The sequence below is a fragment of the Anolis carolinensis genome, chromosome 1 (genome assembly GCF_035594765.1).
Source record: "Anolis carolinensis isolate JA03-04 chromosome 1, rAnoCar3.1.pri, whole genome shotgun sequence".
NCBI classification, from domain to species: domain Eukaryota; kingdom Metazoa; phylum Chordata; class Lepidosauria; order Squamata; family Dactyloidae; genus Anolis; species Anolis carolinensis.
The window spans coordinates 205,429,381-205,449,700 of record NC_085841.1 but is presented as its reverse complement, the minus strand read 5'-3'; the positions used below and the strand labels follow the sequence as shown (position 1 = coordinate 205,449,700).

The window sequence follows — 20,320 nt, the reverse complement described above, 5'->3', positions numbered from 1 at the left end:
CAGACTGGGACAAATTAAGTAAATATCTTAAGGAAAAAGAAAAGAAAACTGGAAACATGGAAGTAGAAACTGTTATGACACTCTGAGGTTCTTAGAAAAAGGATCGGGAAAGAATTTGGAAAAATAAGAATATAAATGTTGAGCAGGGGATCTGGAAGGGAATCCAGAGAGAGGAGGGAGGGTCGAGGGAAACCAGGGTTTTACAATTATATATATACATATATATATATATATATACACATATATATATGTATATATATATTCTCTTTTTTTCTTTTTTTCCTTTTTTTTTTCTTTTCTTTTCTCTCCCATTTACTGTTTGTTCGTTATTATTTTACTTTGTCCCCTTTGTATTATTCTACTTTGTAATCACATGCGACTCTCCTCTTTTATTGTATCACTATAACTATAAATAAAAGCATTAAAAAAAAAGACTCTGGGTGAGCCTAAGTCTAAAATTATTTATTTATTCATTTACTACATTTATATCCCACCCTTCTCACCCCGAAGGGAACTCAGAGCAGCTGTATGTACATACAATATATTATATTATTAGCATAGAACAATATTAGCATTATATATTATTACTAGCTGTGCCCGGCCACGCGTTGCTGTGGCGAAGTCTGGTGGTATGGGAAATAAAGTATTGAGGAATTGGTGGTAGTTAAGGTAAAGGGTAAAGGTTTTCTCCTGACATTAAGTCCAGTCGTGTCTGACTCTGGGGGTTGGTGCTCATCTCCATTTCTAGGCCGAAGAGCCAGCATTGTCCGTAGACTCCTCCAAGGTCATGTGGGATGACTGCATGGAGCGGCATTACCTTCCCGCCGGAGCAGTACCTATTGATGCACTCACATTTGCATGTTTTCGAACTTCTGGGTTGGCAGAAGCTGGGGCTAACAGTGGGGGCTCTCTCCGCTCCCCCAATTCCAACCTGCGGCCTTTCGGTCCAGAAGTTCAGCAGCTCAGCGCTTTAACCATCAGGGGATATTATTTCCTAAAGGTTGTGAATATACAATATTTCTGATTGGTTTTTTGTCTGTTGGAGACAAGTATGAATGCTGCAATTAGGAAAAATGATTAGGATGTAATGGCCTTGCAGCTTTAAAGCCTGGCTGTTTTCTCCCTGAGTGATTTTTTTGTTGGGAGGTGTTAGCTGGCCCTGATTGTTTCCTGTCTGGAATTCCCTTGTTTTCAGAGTGGTGTTGTTTGCGATATTTTATGTGCTTCTACTGTCTGTGGCCCTGAGAAAACAGGAGATTTGCCAGACTTTGATGATGGGAATACTTGGTTGGGAGGTGTTAGCTGACCCTGATTGTTTCCTGTGTGGAATTCCCCTGTTTATTTACTGTCCTGGTTTTAGAGATTATATTGTTCTGCATTATTCTATCCCAATAATTATGTCATATTAAAGTAGAATCTCACTTATCCAACATTCACTTATACAATGTTCTGGATTATCCAACGCAGTCTGCCTTTTCATAAGCAATGTTTTTGTAGTCAGTGTTTTAAATTCATTGTGATATTCTAGTGGTAAATTTGTAAATACAGTACAGTAGAGTCTCACTTATCCAACATAAACGGGCCGGCAGAACGTTGGATAAGCGAATATGTTGGATAATAAGGAGGGATTAAGGATAAGCCTATAAAACATCAAATTAAGTTATAATTTTACAAATTTAAGCACCAAAACATCATGTTAGACAACACATTTGGCAGAAAAAGTAGTTCAATCCACAGTAATGCTATGTAGTAATTACTGTATTTATGAATTTAGCACCAAAATATCACGATATATTGAAAGCATTGACTACAAAAATGCGTTGGATAATCCAGAACGTTGGATAAGCGAGTGTTGGATAAGTGAGACTCTACTGTAATTATTACATAGCATTACTGCGCATGGGACTACTTTTTCTGTCACATTTGTTGTATAATATGATGTGTTGGTGCTTAATTTGTATAACGATTACCTAATTTGATGTTTAATTGGCTTTTCCTAAATCCCTTCTTATTATCCAACATATTCACTTATCCTGCCGGCCTGTTTATGTTGGACAAGTGAGAGTCTACTGTATATTGATAATCTTATATTATCTGCTTAGAACTGGATTATATGAGGCCCCTTCTTCACAGCTGTATAAAATGCACACTGAAGTGGATTATACGGCAGTGTGGACTCAAGATAATCCAGTGCCAAGCAGATAATATAAGATTCTAAATGGGTTATATAGCTGTGTGGAAGGGCCTTGAGTCTACACTGCCATATAATCCAGTGCAAATTAGATAATCTGTGGAAGAAACCTAAGTGAGGCCTAAATCTACCTGTCCCCGAACTGAAGCCTGGCTGTCCCTTGGCTGCTAGGCAACCAAGTGGGCAGAGATTAGCCCTCTAAACTGGCAGCAATTGGATAAAAACAATTATTGCTCTCCCTCTAATTAGGACTTTATTTTTCTTTTCTTTTTGTTGTATCAACCTGGAGGCATGGATGATGGGTTGTGTTGTCAAATTTCGAGATTGGGGGGCCTGTACTTTTGTTGTTTTGCCCGCTGCCCTGATGCCATCACTCTTTTATATATATAGATATTGAACTATACCACTATACTGTAGTATTATATGTAATATATAACATATATTATTATATGGTATTATTATTATATTGTATAAAATGATAATATTATCAATATCATATGTATATACAATATATTATATGATTAAAACTGATATAAAGTATTATATTATAAATGAGGGCGGGGGCCAGGTATATGACCTTGGAGGGCCACATCCGGCCCCCGGGCCTTAGTTTGGGGACCCCTGGACTACACAATTACCTCCCTGGACTAATATGGCTGTATGCATTGGTCTCAACAGTGATGGATACTAAATTTGTTATTTAGACATTTCTAATAAAAAATCTGAACAAATAAATAAACACTTCTGTATGCCTCTAAATGAAAATAATAATCTGTCATTGGTCTCTATGCACTCACTGCAATACATAGAATCATCATTATTTATTCATGCTACATAGCTCTTATTTTAAAAGAGCAAAACCATCTTTAATTGCTCTAAATAAAGCTGTGAAAGAAACATGCACAGAAGAACAATATGTACAAAGTCTGGTGGATTGTTTTCTGGTTTATGGCATCATTTCAAGAGTGCAAAGAATTTTTTTGCTACCAGAAAACTGAACAGTGAGATGAGGAAATGGACTCAGTTTCAATAAGCACAGTCGTGCTTATTGTGTCGTGCTTATTTATAGTCATAAATCCAGATGATACCACACCCTAAAAATGCTTGTTAATTATTAAGAAAAGAGACACACAGGCATAATATTGAAAGTCTGAACACACAAAATGATATCAGATCTGCAGTTTTTAGTCACCTGGTATTTTTTGGAAGGCTAAAATATCTGGCTTGCTCTCTGTTTCTGATCTTTTGTTCACTTATCTGTACATCTGATCTTTCATTATACAAAATATGGGTGGCCAAATAAAAAGGCAATCCTAAATTTGGTAGCATGTAGTAGCTCCTTTTATAGTAACAGTTTTGGAAGCATAAATGCTGACCTGGTAAATCTCAAGTCCCTTCTACACAGGCCCTAAAATCTGAGAGGTGATGCTTGCCAAAAATGTGTGCTACATCACAGAATCGGCTAAAAAACACAGGTTAAAAAGGTGCACTTAAAATGCGAGAATGGGTAAAAAAATGTGCATATTTGCATCACTGTATATCCCAGCACTTAAGAAAAACGTGGGACTTTGTTGCAATACACTGGTGTGGATTGCTCCAGTGCATGTACTCATTTTAAAATTCTGAAACACCTGGTGAGGGCTGAAAGCAGATGGAGCCATGGACACACAGGTGGTTAAATGGTAGCACAATTGGAAAGCAATTCCCATGAGAACTCTCTGCAACCATTCCTTTGTTTTCGTGTTTATGAAATTAAACAGAGTTTGAATTTACACAGTGGGCACCAGCATGGTAGAGAAGTAACCCCAAAGGGAAACGGGGTCTAAGAGGGAAAAAGTAAACACAGCAGGAGAGTGAGGAGAGATAATGACAAGAAATTTGCTTGTGTGCACATTTGTATATCTGCATCAGTGCTTACGAGGTCCAGTGGATCTCAGAGTGCCAATTTATTTAAGAAATAAAAGAAAACGTCCAGTGGATGTCCTGCGTCCATCTTGCAAATTTCTAAAATTCACTACAACCAAACCTGTCAAGACACTGGGGGACTATTTGCCAGGACTGACAGCTCTGTGTTTGGGCTTGTTTTCAGGTACCACGTTTTTTAAACCCACTTCTTTGTCCCACATTGTGAGACTGTCTGGAAGGGCCCTCAGATGTCTCCTTTAAAGCTCTTAAATGGTCAGAGGGGTTGCCTTTTTATAATATCATAATAAACTAGCCCAGGGCTGTGGGCGCAGACGGGAGAGCAAACCAGCTGCAATTAACTGCAATGAATCACTCTGACCAGGAGGTCATGAGTTCGAGGCCCGCTCGGAGCTATGTTGTGGTCTTTGTCCTATGTTAAAAGGCATTGAATGTTTGCCTTTTATTGAATGTTTGCCATTTATTGAATGTGTAATGTGATCCGCCCCGAGTCCCCTTCGGGGTGAGAAGGGCGGAATATAAATGCTGTAAATAAATAAATAAAATAAATCATAGAATCATAGAATCATAGAATAGTAGAGTTGGAAGAGACCTCATGGGCCATCTAGTCCAACCCCCTGCCAAGAAGCAGGAAATCGCATTCAAAGCACCCTCGACAGATGGCCATCCAGCCTCTGTTTAAAAGCCTCCAAAGAAGGAGCCTCCACCACAGTCCGGGGGAGAGAGTTCCACTGCCAAACAGCTCTTACAGTTCTTCCTGATGTTCAGGTGGAATCTCCTTTCCTGTAGTTTGAAGCCATTGTTCCGTGTCCTAGTCTGCAGGGCAGCAGAAAACAAGCTTGCTCCCTCCTCCCTATGGCTTCCCCTCACATATTTGTACATGGCTATCATGTCTCCTCTCAGCCTTCTCTTCTGCAGGCTAAACATGCCCAGTTCTTTAAGCCTCTCCTCATAGGGCTTGTTCTCCAGACCTTTGATCATTTTAGTTGCCCTCCTCTGGACGCTCTCCAGCTTGTCAACATCTCCCTTCAACTGTGGTGCCCAAAATTGGACACAGTATTCCAGGTGTGGTCTGACCAAGGCAGAGTAGAGGGGGAGCATGACTTCCCTGGATCTAGACGCTATTCCCCTATTGATGCAGGCCAAAATCCCGTTGGCTTTCTTAGCAGCCGCATCACATTGCTGGCTCATGTTTAACTTGTTGTCCACAAGGACTCCAAGATCTTTTTCACATGTACTGCTGTCTAGCCAGGTGTCCCCCATTCTGTATCTTTGATTTCCATTTTTTCTGCCGAAGTGAAGTATCTTGCATTTGTCCCTGTTGAACTTCATTTTGTTAGTTTCGGCCCATCTCTCTAGTCTGTCAAGATCGTTTTGAATTCTGCTCCTTTCTTCTGGAGTGTTAGCTATCCCTCCCAGTTTGGTGTCATCTGCAAACTTGATGATCGTGCCTTCTAACCCTTCGTCTAAGTCGTTAATAAAGATGTTGAACAGAACCGGGCCCAGGACGGAGCCCTGCCGCACTTCACTTGTGACTTCTTTCCAAGATGAAGACGACGCATTGGTGAGCACCCTTTGGGTTCGTTCGCTTAGCCAATTACAGATCCACCTAACCATAGTTTTGTCTAGCCCACATTTTACTAGTTTGTTTGCCAGAAGGTCGTGAGGGACTTTATCGAAGGCCTTACTGAAATACAGGTACGCTACATCTACGGCATTCCCTGTATCGACCCAACTCGTAACTCTGTCGAAAAAAGAGATCAGATTAGTCTGGCATGATTTGTTTTTGGTAAATCCGTGTTGACTATTAGCAATGACCGCATTTGTTTCTAAGTGTTTGCAGACCACTTCCTTAATGATCTTTTCCAGAATCTTGCCTGGTATCGATGTGAGGCTGACCGGACGGTAATTGTTTGGGTCGTTCTTTTTTCCCTTCTTGAAGATAGGGACCACATTTGCCCTCCTCCAATCTGCTGGGACTTCTCCCGTTCTCCAAGAACTCTCAAATATAATCGCCAGTGGTTCTGAAATAACTTCCGCTAGTTCCTTCAGTACTCTTGGATGTAGCTGATCTGGCCCTGGCGACTTGAATTCGTTTAGAGTGGCCAGGTGTTCCTGGACAACTTGTTTCCCTATTTGGGGTTGGATTTCCCCCAATCCTTCGTCCATTCCATGTTGCTGAGGTTGAAGATGGCTTTCTTTTTGTGAGAAGACCGAGGCAAAGAAGGTATTAAGCAGTTCTGCCTTTTCCCTGTCCCCTGTCGCCATCACCCCATCTTCTCCTCGCAGAGGCCCTATCGCCTCCTTTTTCTTCCTTTTTCTACCAACGTAAGCAAAAAAGCCTTTTTTGTTGTTTTTAATGTCCTTGGCAAGCCTGAGCTCATTTTGCGCTTTAGCCTTGCGAACCTTTTCCCTATAGGAGTTGGCTATACGTTTGAATTCTTCTTTGGTGATTTCTCGCCTTTTCCACTTCTTGTGCATGTCACTTTTGAGTTTTAGCTCAGTTAGAAGTTCTTTGGACATCCATTCTGGCTTCTTCGCATGTGCCATATTTTTTTTCTTTGTTGGCACTGTTTGCATTTGCGCCTTGAGTATTTCACTTTTTAAAAATTCCCATCCATCGTTAACTCCCTTGTCTTTTAATATTGGCATCCATGGAATGCTGCTCAGTAATTCCTTCATTTTTTGGAAGTCAGCTCTCTTAAAGTCCAGAATGCGTGTTTGACTTGTCTTAGTTTCAGCCTTCCATTGTATCACAAACTGCAGGAGCACATGGTCACTTGCCCCTAAGGATCCAACGACTTCTACTGTATTGATCAGGTCTTCCACATTTGTTAAGATTAGATCAAGAGTTGCTGATCCCCTTGTTGTCTCCTCTACCTTCTGGACCATAAAATTGTCTGCAAGGCAAGTGAGGAATTTGTTGGGCTTTGTGCTCTTGGCCGAGTTTGTTTTCCAGCAGATATCAGGATAGTTGAAGTCGCCCATGACTACTATATCTTTTCTTTGTGCCTGTTTGGTCAGCTGTTGACAAAAGGCTTCATTAAGTTCTATATCCTGGTTCGGAGGTCTGTAGTAGACACCCATGACGAGATCTTTTTGAGTCCCGGTTCCCTTGATTCTTATCCAGATGCTTTCAAGCTGGTTTCCCAGATTACAGTCTTGCATTTCTTCTGCAACGTAACTGTTTTTGACATATAAAGCTACTCCCCCTCCTCTCCCCTTTGTTCTATTTCTGTGAAAGAGGTTATAGCCCTCAATGGCTACATTCCAGTGATGGGAGTCATCCCACCAGGTTTCAGTGATGCCTATGACGTCGTACGTGTGGTGCTGTGTTAAAAGTTGGAGTTCGTCTTGCTTATTTCCCATGCTCTGTGCATTAGTGTAAACACATGTAAGCCCCTGTGACCTCCTAGGGTAAGATGCCACATTTTAATTTTTGTCACAAACTATGTACAAGTATAAAGTTGTGTTGTTTCATTATTAGATTTTTAGCTTAGAAAGTCACTACCATTTTTAATTTACTTTTCATACACACTTTTACAAAGCTGGATTTCTCTATTGGGAATAGTTTGTGGGTTATTCTTTGTCTTTCTTATTCCACTGCCCCTATTCTGATGGTTGTAGTATTGACATGTACCTTATTCTACTTCTCTTGTTTCTCTTCGCTTTTTTGAAAATAGTTGTCTTTCATTCCTATAAATGTCTATTTTACATGTATATTAAATCTTCCTTTATTGTAGATTGTGACACATAATGTTCAGTCTCTATTTCCCCTCCTTAATTCCCACAGGACTTCAGTTTTACCTCAATTCTTCCCTTGATTTTTCTTCTTCTCTCTGTTCATTTCATAATTTTGTTCCTTATATTGAGTGCATATCCTGAAACTTATTTTCAAGCCTAATTGTTATATCTTTCTATTATTTTCTATTTTCTGCCATCTCATTATTTTTCCTCATTTTTTCCTTTCCCTTCTGTTCCATTTTCTCCCCATATTGTTCACAGTTTCAATCCTTTAATTCTGAGTCGTTCTCTTCATGGTGGTTGTTGCAAACTGTAATAGCTATGATTGTCATTTTCTCTCTGTTCCTTACATAAAACTAGTCAGAAGAGAAGTTATCCTAGAACATCTTCCCCTAATATCTAGTAGTATTCTTTCACATGCCAGTTATTCAAATTAGAAGGTCGCCTTCTCCAAGCCTTCAGAACCTAACATTCAATGTCATTGGAGAGTGACCTCCATATCCTAATCCCATCCAATGGTGAATATGGGAGGGATTGGGACTGCATGAGTAAAGACAGCTCTCCACTTCTGTGAGTTTTATTTGAGATTTTGATTATTCACCGATTTTTAATTACTGTGTTTTGATTATTCGCCAATTTGCTGCTGAAGTAGCTCAGCCCCACCTCTCATTTTCCTCTATCCTCTCCATTTCCTGTCCTTCCAACAGCACCCAATATACCTCTCCTTCCTTCCCCTCGTATCATGACACCCCTGCCAGATTTGCAAAGCTGCTCTGCTTATCTCCACACTGAAGCCAACCTTCTATTTGCAGAAGCCCCTTTTTGGACAGTGCTTTGTGATCCCTGCCACTTATGGAGAGCAGGAATTATTGATCTCCATTAAAGCTTTGTCCAAAAAGAGGCTTATCCAAATTATTATTATTATTATTATTATTATTATTATTATTATTATTATCAAATCAAGTGCAGAGGTAAGCAGAGGGGCTTTGCAAATCTGCCAAAGAAGTGGTAATGCCAAGGTGGGAAAGAAAGGTACAGGCCCACTGCTGTTGATGGGAAAGGAATCAGTAGCATCTACATGTGAGGGTGGGATTACAATATTGGCAGTTTCCCCACTTTCATGGGGTCTAGCTCTCATAAAGTCCAACTGTAATAGGTAATGGTGCATATAAAGGAATATTGTAGCATCTGATCCCAAATGGGAGAAAGAAGTTTGTAACATGTGACTTGTAGACTCATTTTATTTCATTAAAGGTATGCTGATGCAGACTAACACAGTTATGTTTTGAATACTAATATAATAGAGCAGAGATTATTCCATTATAATACAAATCATAATGTGCTATAATTTTCCTGCACGGAGCCATTAGCTGGCAAACAAGACTTAGTGAAATTAATGACTAGGCAGTGTTAGGTGAGATTTATAAATTAATTTAAGCATGAATACCAACACACCATTAGTTAAAATTTGGCTCCATCAACAGAAATGGCGAAACTGTGACTAATGGAAACCAAATTTACCAGTAAGTAAATACATTAGAGCAGGTTTGTAGGATCTATTTTATTTCTTACTGGAATATAAAGATCTGCATGTGAGTACACACAGTTTACTAAAGACAATCAATAGCATTAAAGAGTTTTTCAACCATTGTCATTTTTGGTATCAGAACTGAACTGATTTCACAATCCTTCACCACAAAATCTACTTCTCTTGTCCCTATTCCTACTTGCTTCAACTCAACTGTATACTGTTGGACCAAGGTGTGTCTTTTTTTTTTGTTTCCACAGCTAAATAACGGAATTAAAAATCAACTTCAAAAGCAAGTAAAGGTCTACAAGTAAATTCTAATCTTTCCTTCTCTCACCTCTATATGTAAAGCATCGAACTACTATAACCTGCTAGTCATCTCTTTACCAAGATGAACATGCCTAACTATTTCTACCTCTTCTGATATGCTTTTTTCTCCATGCCTGTTATCACCTTTCTGAACGTACTCCAATATGCCTATTTCTTTCTTTAAAATGAAGTGCAAGAACAAGATGTTGCTGTTCAAGATGAAAACTGTTCAGCAGTGGAATTCTCTTCCCCAGAGTGTGGTGGAGGCTCCTTCTTTGGAGGCTTTTAAACAGAGGCTGAATGGCCATCTGTCAGGAGTGCTTTGAATGCAATAGCATTCAAATAGCATTTTCCTGCTTCTTGGCAGGGGGTGGTACTGGATGGCCCATGAGATCTCTTCCAACTCTACGATTCTAAAATTTTACTCGAGCCAATCCTACTACTGTAGCTGTGTATGCCCATCTAAAACAAGGAAGGCAAACAGATGCTCCCTCTAGAACCCCTTAGTGTATGCAGGAAATGCAAATGGAGGGAGGTTGACCGGTAATCCTGCTTTATGGGCTCCTCATAGGGCGAAATACTCTAAAGGCACTGTCAGATCTCAAAAGCTAAATAGGGTCAACCCTGGTTAGTACTTGGATAAGAAACCACCAATGGATACTAGTTGCTATAGGTTATAATTCAGTGGAAGAAAATGGAAAAATCACCTCTGAGTATTCTTTGCCTAAGAAAACTCTATGAAATTCATAGGGTCAATATATGTTGACAGGAACTTGAATGCATATATAGTAGAGTCTCACTTATCCAACATAAACAGGCCGGCAGAACGTTGGATAAGGGAATATGTTGGATAATAAGGAGGGATTAAGGAAAAGCTTATTAAACATCAAATTACATTATTTTACAAATTAAGCACCAAAACATCATGTTTTACAACAAATTGACAGAAAAAGCAGTTCAATACACAGTAACGTTATGTAGTAATTACTGTATTTACTAATTTAACACCAAAACATCGCAATGTATTGAAAACATTGACTAAAAAAACATTGGCTACTAACAAATTGACTACAAGTAAAGATAGAACTTACAGTAAAAATATTGTCGTAAATTAAATTCATAAAAAGTTCTATCCTCGCTGCCTAGAGAAACAGCTGTGGATTCAGGCAGGAGCCAAACTGTGTTGGATAATCCAGAACATTGGATAAGTGAATGTGGGATAAGTGAGGCTCTATTGTACACACAAGAGCTACCCACTGTTTGTATAGATCAGAAAACATTGATCTATACATTTGGCCACCAGAATGGAGATCATAAGAAAGATGGAGGCATGTGAAAGAAAAACATTGCCCCCAAACACTTTTTGGAAGAAACTTCCAAGTAGTCTCTACAACAGTGGCTCTCAACCCGTGGGCCCCAGATGTTTTAGCCTTCAACCCCCAGAAATCATAACATCTGGCAAACTTGCTGGGATTTCTGGGAGTTGTACACCAAAACACCTGGAGATCCACAGGTTGAGAACCAGTGCTCTAGAAGATTGAAACATGCTTTTGTTTACTTATGCAAAGCTTACCTGACCTGGTTGTTTCATGGCACATGTCCATAACTTTAGTTCTAGATATGCAGAAATGTACTGAATTGCTTTTCTTTTTTATGATGTTGGGACCTACCCTATTCTTTCCATGCTCTTTTTGCCTCCAACACCATTTTTGTTATAGAAGACATGTCCAGGAATACACCTACGTGTTTAACTGACCTCTTCTTATATCTAGGCACAGATATGAGAGCTATGACTTTCATCACTTTGCCAAAATAAAAGCACTCCTTTCAAAGAATTTATTTGCTGGAATTCAAGACAAATATGCTCATGCTCTACAGTAACAGTACATTTCAAAACCAATTTAAAATCCAGACAGCTGCTTAGCACTCCTGTGGTTCTACCGGAGATACATTCACATATTGTGAAGTTTAATTAAAAGGACACAAAATAGAATATAGATATTGTTAGCAATTTTTATTTATTTATTTATTCTGCTTACAAGGAAAGAATATGACTAAAGGAATGGAAGTAGATTATTGAAGAGAAAACTAGACCAAACTAGGCATAAAATCACATTGGAGGAGCATCTCATCCTACAGAAATAACTTTAGCCACATTTCGTAGTCAAACATAAACCATGAAATCTGCAGAAAATAAAAACTCATATTCATCAGTAACAGGCAGATATCTTTCACTAAGGGTGCATCTACACTGTATAAATAATGCTGTTTGCCACCACTTTAACTGCCATGGCTGCATGCTATGAAATAATGGGAGTTGTAGTTTACAACGTTTTTCGCCTTCTCTGCTGAAGAGTACTGCTGCCTCACCAAACTTCAACTCCCAAGATTCCATAGTCTTGAACCATGGCAGTTAAGGGTTGTTAAACTATATTATTTCTACAGTGTAGATAGACCCATAGCTATTCAGCTGCTGGCAAGGATAGCTACATTCACCTTATGTTGGATATGGCAACCATATCTACTACTATAGTTGTAGAGCGGGTACCTTGCCAACCCCAAATGGACATCAGGACCATTTTAGTGATGTCCTCAATCAACTGGAACAAAAGTGAGGATGGCGTGCCTGCAGATGTTTGCAGTTCTAATAGCAGCCAAAGTCAACAAAACAAGAAAACACAGTAAAACTCTTAGAAAAGAACAGTAAATACCAGGTCAACGTATAATTCTCTTATCAAATAAAATGAAAAGCTGAAAATCTCACTGTCATCATTCATCATTCATCACCTGCAGGAATTTATGTAATATTTTAAAATAATTTTGTGCATGATGCAAAGTCTGAGCATATTGAAGCATAAGAAAGCAAAGGTGTGGCTATGTCAGCAACCCATATGGACCATTTTGGAGGACTTTTGGAATTTCAGATAAAGTGTGCTAAACCTATAGTTAAATATTATGAAAACATGTTAATAGATATTTTATGATTTTAACATAACAAAGAAAATATATACTTTAATAACATGCATTTACGGTATTTTATAAAAATGGAGTCTGATTCCTAAGTACATATCTGAGAGAATTTAAGCCATATTACCAAACAAAAATAGTGAACACTTACTTTTTCATCATCGTCAGTGAAAGGAGCACCTCCAGGAGTTTTATTGATTGCCTGTGCAACTCCAATAATCTCACCATCACTGCTTCTTATGGGCATGCAAAGCAAGGACTTAGTCTTGTATCCTGTTAACTTGTCGATCTCATCATTAAAGCGGCGATCCTTCCCAAAAAGATAAAGTAAATAAGAGTAAGATTAGAATATATACGCCTGCACTCTGCTGTAACCAACACATTGCAATTTTAATTAGCTATTTTTCAGTTCAAATCCACAGGCACAGTATTATTTCCGCACATTTGGTTATCATGAAGTATTTACTATGAGCATCTATTTGTCTATTTTACATATTTATACTTTGCCTTATATACTGTCATAGTCATATTTTGAATTTTGGCATATTATTTATATCATATTGAGAGAAATTTTGTATTAGTTTCCAAATGCCTCTGTTTTTACTTTTGTTTCTAAGGATCCATTCCCATCTTTCCCGGGGTGAGATTTATAGATCAATACTTTCCATTAACTGAATGAAAATAGGACTTTTTAATATGAATTGTGAGACTTTGCATACATCATAAATGTATCATTCATTTCTGGAACATTAACATCTTATTGCTCTCTTCACTTCATCTTAATCTACAATAATTGTATATATGTTGACTGCTATTTTCCTTCAGCCTATGCTACACTTGAAATCTAAGACATTCAATATTTCTCCCTTGGCTTAATCCATTTATTTCTCTACAGCATTTTCTAACTGGATTCCACAACCCTAGAATAAACCTTTATAGAGATTTAACTTCCATGATAAAAGAGCCATATTACCCAATCAAAAATTATTTTCTTATCAGGATTATAAAGGGTTCCCCATGGGACTATTGGTTAAGATTGCATCCCCTAACCAGCATATTTTTCCAACTTGCTTTTTCTAACAGCATTACTGTTATATCATGACTGCCAGCACTCTCTTGTCTTGGGATTTTATAAGGTCACTTTTTGAAAGCAAATATTTTCCCTCAGAGTGAAACAAATATGGAGCATCTTTAATTTTTTAAAAAGATCATGTCTCAGCATGAAGATCCCTCTACATGTTATCATACAGATTCAGTGACTCAAAAGCAGAGATTAATTTTATTTCACTGTATTAGTCATTCTCCTTCATGAGAAATCTACAGGTATTTTTCACAATAATATGGTTATAATATGCCAATTATAAAGAGATTTTTTCCCTAAGTAGTGGAAAGTTCACAAAATATTATGGTATGGTGATATTTAAATTCAAATATTAAATCAAGACAATGTCACAATTAAATCCTGGGGGAAAACTTGCCACATTGGGAGAATAATATGTGCATCTCTTTCTCAGAGAAAACACATAACTGTTTTTTTCACCAAACTGTTCCACCAAGAAATAACTCATTTGGTCTCCTCATGCCATATTGGCACATATTTCAAATGACTGGACTATAACTATAGAAAAGGAAAGGAGATCCCACCTAAACATCAGAAAAGTTCCTTGTGGTAGGTGCTGTTCAACTGGATGCTGACTGGGAATGTGGTGGAGTCTCCCCTTCCCTGGAAGTTTACAACAGATGTTGGATGGTAACTGTTGAGAGTGCTTTGTGTATTCCTTCATTGCAGAATATGGTTAGACTGTATGGTTGTTGTAGTCTCTTCCAATTGTATGTGTTTGTGAATATTGGCTGAATTGTTTCCCTTCCTCTTTTGCCTTTCTCTCTCTTTTGCACACATAATTATATTGCAAGTTTTTTTGTGAGCAAGGCTCTCTTTCACTTATTTAATGTTCAGATTTAAAAGCAATAAGAAAAGCCTAAGATAAATAGGTTTTAATAATGCTACCCAGGGCTTGGCTCTGGATGATGCTGGGGGGTTCCAACATGATGTTGAATACTTTCAGACCAGTCTCTGCCAGCATGCACAGCCTCACAACACACAAGATGCCAATTCAGGCATAGGCAAATTAGGCTTATAAAATTGCTCCTGTTCTGCCTTCAAAACACAGGGAATGAAGTAGATTGCAATGTAATTAGCCCAGATTAGGTGTCATAATAGTGTAATATAAAATGCCACAATTATGAAATCAAATACTATTTTATCAGTTGCTGCTTTATTTATTATATTTGAATTATGGACTAGAAAATCAATTTTATCAATGGTACTAAACACTGGACTGAATCATGCTCAGTGTTAGAAAAGAATTAAAAACATGCATGAGGTAACTGCAAAAAAGATAGATGAAGATATCTCGATTACAATGACAACTTTTTTAAAAAGTTGATTCACTTCTATAGGAATCATGAAAGCAACTACATTCTAAGAAGGATTAGAACACCGTAGACCATGGTATCTTTCTTTGATACCATAGACCACGGTGTCCTTCTGAGATGCCTCACATGAATGGGGCTTGGGGGCACTGTTCTGCAGTGGCTCAAGTCCTTCTTGGAGGGGTCCTGCAGGACTCAGTATTGTCTCCCGTATCATTTAACATCTACATGAGATGTCTAGAGGAGATCATCCATAGTTTTGGAGTTCGATGTCATCTGTACACAGATGACATCCAAGTCTATCACTCCTTTCTACCTATAGTTAATGAGGCTGTTCGGGTCCTGAACCCATGCTTGGTGGCAGTGACGGTCTAGATGAGGACAAACAAATTCAAAAATCATGGGAAAGTGTAACTATTATGCAGTGAAATATACCGTGTTTCCCCGAAAATAAGACAGTGTCTTATATTATTTTTTACTCCCAAAGATGCACTAGGTCTTATTTTCAGGGGATGGCTTATTTTTCCATGAAGAAGAATTCACATTTATTGTTGAACAAGAAAATGAACATTTATTCTATACTGTACAGTAGTTGTCATCACAAACCAACATAACCAAACCAGACAAACTGTGACTTCTGTAAAGAATTGCTTGTTATGTCCATTATTTCCATATACAACTGGTATGTACATTTACCAATCCTGCATGCTATGGTGTTTTGTTTGGTGGTCGCCGGGCATGCTTCCAAACAAAAACTCTGCTAGGTCTTACTTTTGGGGGAGGCCTTATATTTAGCAATTCAGCAAAACCTCTACTAGGTCTTATTTTTTGGGGATGTCTTATTTTAGGGGAAACAGGGTAGTACAGTATGCTATAAACCAGTTTTCCTCTGTTCCCCCATATGATCAAAACGTTATAGTCATTAGATACACTGTATCTAAGAAACTAGACCTGATGCAGTCTATCCAATTCAATTTTCTGAATCCACAAATAATCTCAAGAACAGATGTATAAACCAAGACACATTCTGTTTTGGTTAAGCTGTGCAATCAAAGAAAATTTAGCCTTAACCTGACTATACAGTGTTCTGTCACTTATCGCGGGGGTTAGGTTCCAGGACCACCCGCAATAAGCAAAAATCTGCGAAGTAGGGATGTTATATTTATTTTATTATTTATACATTATTTTAGTAGTTATACACTATTTTAAGTCTTTATCAACCAATCGTGTGTTGATAAATCGCCTCCTTCTCCTCCCGCTGCCGCTTGGGCTCCTTTTCTCTCACTTTGGCTTCTCATTGCTCCCTTCCTTAGGCTGTAAATTGTATTTTTTTATTATTTATAATAGTCTTTTAGAGTTTATTAAAAAAAACTGCGAACAGCGAATCCATGAAAAGTGAACCGCGAAGGAGTGAGGGAACACTGTATGTAGATGTTTCAATTCTGCTTTATAATAGGATTAATGTCTGAATGCTCAAGTAGCATTTATGTAATATTATGTCCCTAAGACTTGGATTAATGGGAAGATACCCATGATAATTTTTAAAAAGACAAAACAGTTGATGATGAAACAGATGAGACACAGCATAATAATGGGGGTGAGCAAGAGAATAAAGAAATCAATTTAACAGAGACATCCTAATATATTATATGCTAACTGCATGTGAAATAATAAAAAATAGGAACCTAAATTTGTATGAGATACATCATCATCATACAAAGAGTATGGAACAAATATTTAAATAAAAGGGTCTTGCTCCATCAGCATCTCGTCATTATATGTGTCATGAGTAGTGATGACAATGAAGATTTAGATGACAGATTACTTCTCTCAGCATTCAAAAACAGAGCAGTAGCATGTGTAGCCAGACAGTGCAAAACCCACCATGTCAGAGCAGAAACAACAGCAATTCCAAGTGGACAATGAAAGACTTGCCACTCCTCTGGGCACAGAGCAAGGTCTTTGATGTGGAAGACCAAGAATTAAGTATTCTATTCCTGCTACAATTAAAAAGAGATGGCATTCAAAGGTTTAAACCAAATCATTTGGCTGAGAAGAGGGCCAGCCAGTGGGACCACCAGAGAGATCTGCATTAATAGCTGGAGCTTAAGGAGCCCCCAGATGGCGTAGTGGACTAAGTGACTTGAAGGTTGGGTTGCTGACCTGAAAGCTGCCAGGTTCGAATCCCACCTGGGGAGAGTGTGGATGAGCTCCCTCTATCAGCTCCAGCTCCATGCGGGGACATGAGAGAAGCCTCCCACAAGGATGGTAAAAACATCAAAACATCCGGGCGTCCTCTGGGCAACGTCCTTGCAGACGGCCAATTCTCTCACTCCAGAAGCAACTCCGGTTGCTCCTGACACGAAAAAAAAAAAAAAAAGCTGGAGCTTAGAATAGCTAGTTGCTGGTAGCAATGTTGGTGGTGGGAGCTGTATCCTGAAGTTGTGTGTGTCTAGTCTTGTATCTTGAAAGACAGTCTGTACCTCGGATATTGGATTATACTTGGAAACTGTGTTGGTGAGATATCCCAGCTTCAGAATATTGGAATTGTCCTCTCGCCTCCTCCTTGCTTGGCTAACTTATGAATATGTTGACCTAGGACTGCCTCTGGACAATGTTTGTGTACTTGGCTGAGTTACAAGAGAATCTCTGAACAGGATTGCCAATATGTGGCATCTAGAAACGGCTTAAATATAATGTAAGTAAATATTCAAAGCAAAAATCCATACACGATCCCCACAAGCCCCAACTTTTTGACAAAATTGAATTAGGTTTACTTCAGTGTAAAAGAAGGGTGCCTACTATCTGTAAAGGGAACTGAGATACAAAACAACTACTAGGAGGATATTTAGTCCCATCAACCTTAAATCAGCAAAGCCAACAGTCAGGAATTGCACATCTCACTTTATTCACAGCTGCAGTAAAAACTTCTTCATATAACCCAAGCATCACTTCGCACTTCTTTGTCAATTGGCCAAATAACACCAAAACTCCCTTCCCCACAATGCTATACTAACTCAAACTGCCTAGTGATATTTTACAGGTCTTTGGATTCTTAGAAAAAAAAAAACATAAGGTGGAATGTATTGCTACTAACACTCATGAAAAAAATTGTCTTGTATTCACAAATCCAGGAAAAATCTATAAATACAAAAATATTGTAAAAGATCCTTTCATTGTGCTTCTTGTGGAGCTGTGGGTTAAACCTTTGTGCTGGCTGGTCTGCTGACCTAAAGGTTGGGTTGCTGACCTGAAGGTTGCCAGTTCGAATCTGCAAGATTGGGATGAGCTCCCATCTGTCAGCTCTAGCTTGTGGGGACACGAGAGAAGCCTCCCAGCAGGATGGTAACACAACGGGGCATCCCTCTGTAGACGGCCAGTTCTCTCACACCAGAAGCAGCTTGCAGTATGTTCTCAAGTTGCTTCTGACACAATAAAAACTGTGCTTCTTCCAGAGTAAACCCTGATTCTTCAATATCTCTGCTTCTGTTATTGTTTTGAAACTATACTATGAAATAGTTGCTTACCTGTAACTGTGTTTCTTTGAGTGGTGATCAGTGAAATTCACACATATGGGTTTCCCTTTGCGCTTGTGCAATGGAATTTGGAACCTTCTAGACCTTTTCTATTGAAACATTTTAATGGTAGCCCTCGCCCACTCTCCCAGAGAGTATACATGACCAAAGGCGGGGCTACAGCCTCAGTTCTCCCAGCCGCTGACTGGCAGCTAACGAGAAGAGGCATGGTAACAGCAGGGAGGATGGGCGAGGATGTGTGAATTTCACAGATTACCACTCAAAGAAACAGTTACAGGTAAGCAACTATTTCTTCTTCTTTGTGGTGTCTGTGAAATTGCATATATGAGTGACTAGCAAGCTACCCACCATGGAAGGCAGGCTCATGTCATCGAGGAGAAGAGTACAGCTGTCAAGGGCAGCCTCCTTTCTGAAAATGGCATCTAGCTTTCAGTGGCTGTGAGAGGAATGGACCACGTTGCTGCCCAGCAGATGTGCCCCACCCACAGGAGGGCTTGAGAGACTGCCATTGCTATGACTGAATGGGCCTTCCAACGCCATGGATGTTGCTGGCCATAGAGCTGATAAAAGAGGTGTTTGGTAGCTGTGATCCAAGGGGAAGAGCATTAAGAGGATACTGGAGAGCCTAAGACATCCTTATGGTACCTGACATATGTAGGTAGGTAGCGCACAGCTCGCCAGTGTGTCTTGCAGAAGTTACAGGCACTAGGGAAACTGTTTTCCCAGAGAGTTAAGTCAGGTTATTAGAAGGAATCTTGGGAAGCTGAGGTAGAACTAATCCCAAGCCCCATGCCGGAGGTGGAAGGGGCAGGGGAAGCAACTGGTGGATATCCATTTTTATAACCTCTGAGAAAAGGGTGGAGAAAGGGAACAAGGAAGCAGGATGGTTACCTGCTTTCCTGCAGTAAAGGTCACAGAGAATAGAGTGACAGTGAGCAGCCCCTGTAATGGGATCGGGACAGTAGTAGTAGTAGTAGTTATTATTATTATTATTATTATTATTATTATTATTATTATTATTATGTTTATTCATATCCCACTTTTCCTCTCCATATGGAGATGGAAAAGGACAGCAAAAACAATGTCCAGTGCAGTCAGAAGCTGTTAGAGAAAAGGTTTTTTTTAAAAAGGCACAAACCGAAGGTTCCTAGCTGCAGTCAGCACGGAAAAAGAGAACTGAGGCTGTAGCCCCGCCTTTGGGCATATATACTCTCTGGGAGAGTGGGCGGGGCTACCATCAAAATGTTTCAATAGAAAAGGTCTAGAAAGTTTCGAACTGCATTGCGCAAGCGCAAAGGGAAACCCATATGTGCAATTTCACAGACACCATGAAGAAGAAGCTGACATTATGCTTTCTCCTCTGATTAGGTAAAGGTTTGCCCCTGACATTAAATCTATTCATGCCGAAGAGCCAACGTTGTCTGTAGATGTCTCCAAGGTCATGTGACCAGCATAACTGCATGGAGCGCCATTACCTTCCCAACAAAGCAGTACCTATTGATCTAATCCAGTGGTTCCCAACCTTTGGGCCTCCAGGTGTTTTGGTCTTCAGTTCTCAGAAATCCTAACAGCTGGTAAGCTGGCTGGGATTTCTGGGAGTTGAAGTCCAAAACATCTGGAGGTCCAAAGGTGGAACCACTGATCTAATCACATTTGCATGGTTTCGAACTGCTAAGTTGGCAGAAGCTG

General features: G+C 39.2%; 1 protein-coding gene across 3 annotated transcripts in view; it reads right to left on the bottom strand.

Annotated features, from left to right (window-relative positions):
- Positions 1–20,320, bottom strand: part of pde11a (phosphodiesterase 11A) — a 240,910-nt gene that overhangs the window by 183,629 nt on the left and 36,961 nt on the right. For all 3 annotated transcript variants that reach the window (XR_010002350.1, XR_010002351.1, XM_062969150.1), the window contains exon 2: positions 12,814–12,972. Coding sequence is in view for 1 of the 3 variants with exons in the window: in XM_062969150.1 (XP_062825220.1) it covers positions 12,814–12,972 (159 nt within the window). In the remaining 2 variants the exon portion in view is untranslated. The remainder of the gene's footprint in view (positions 1–12,813; positions 12,973–20,320) is intronic.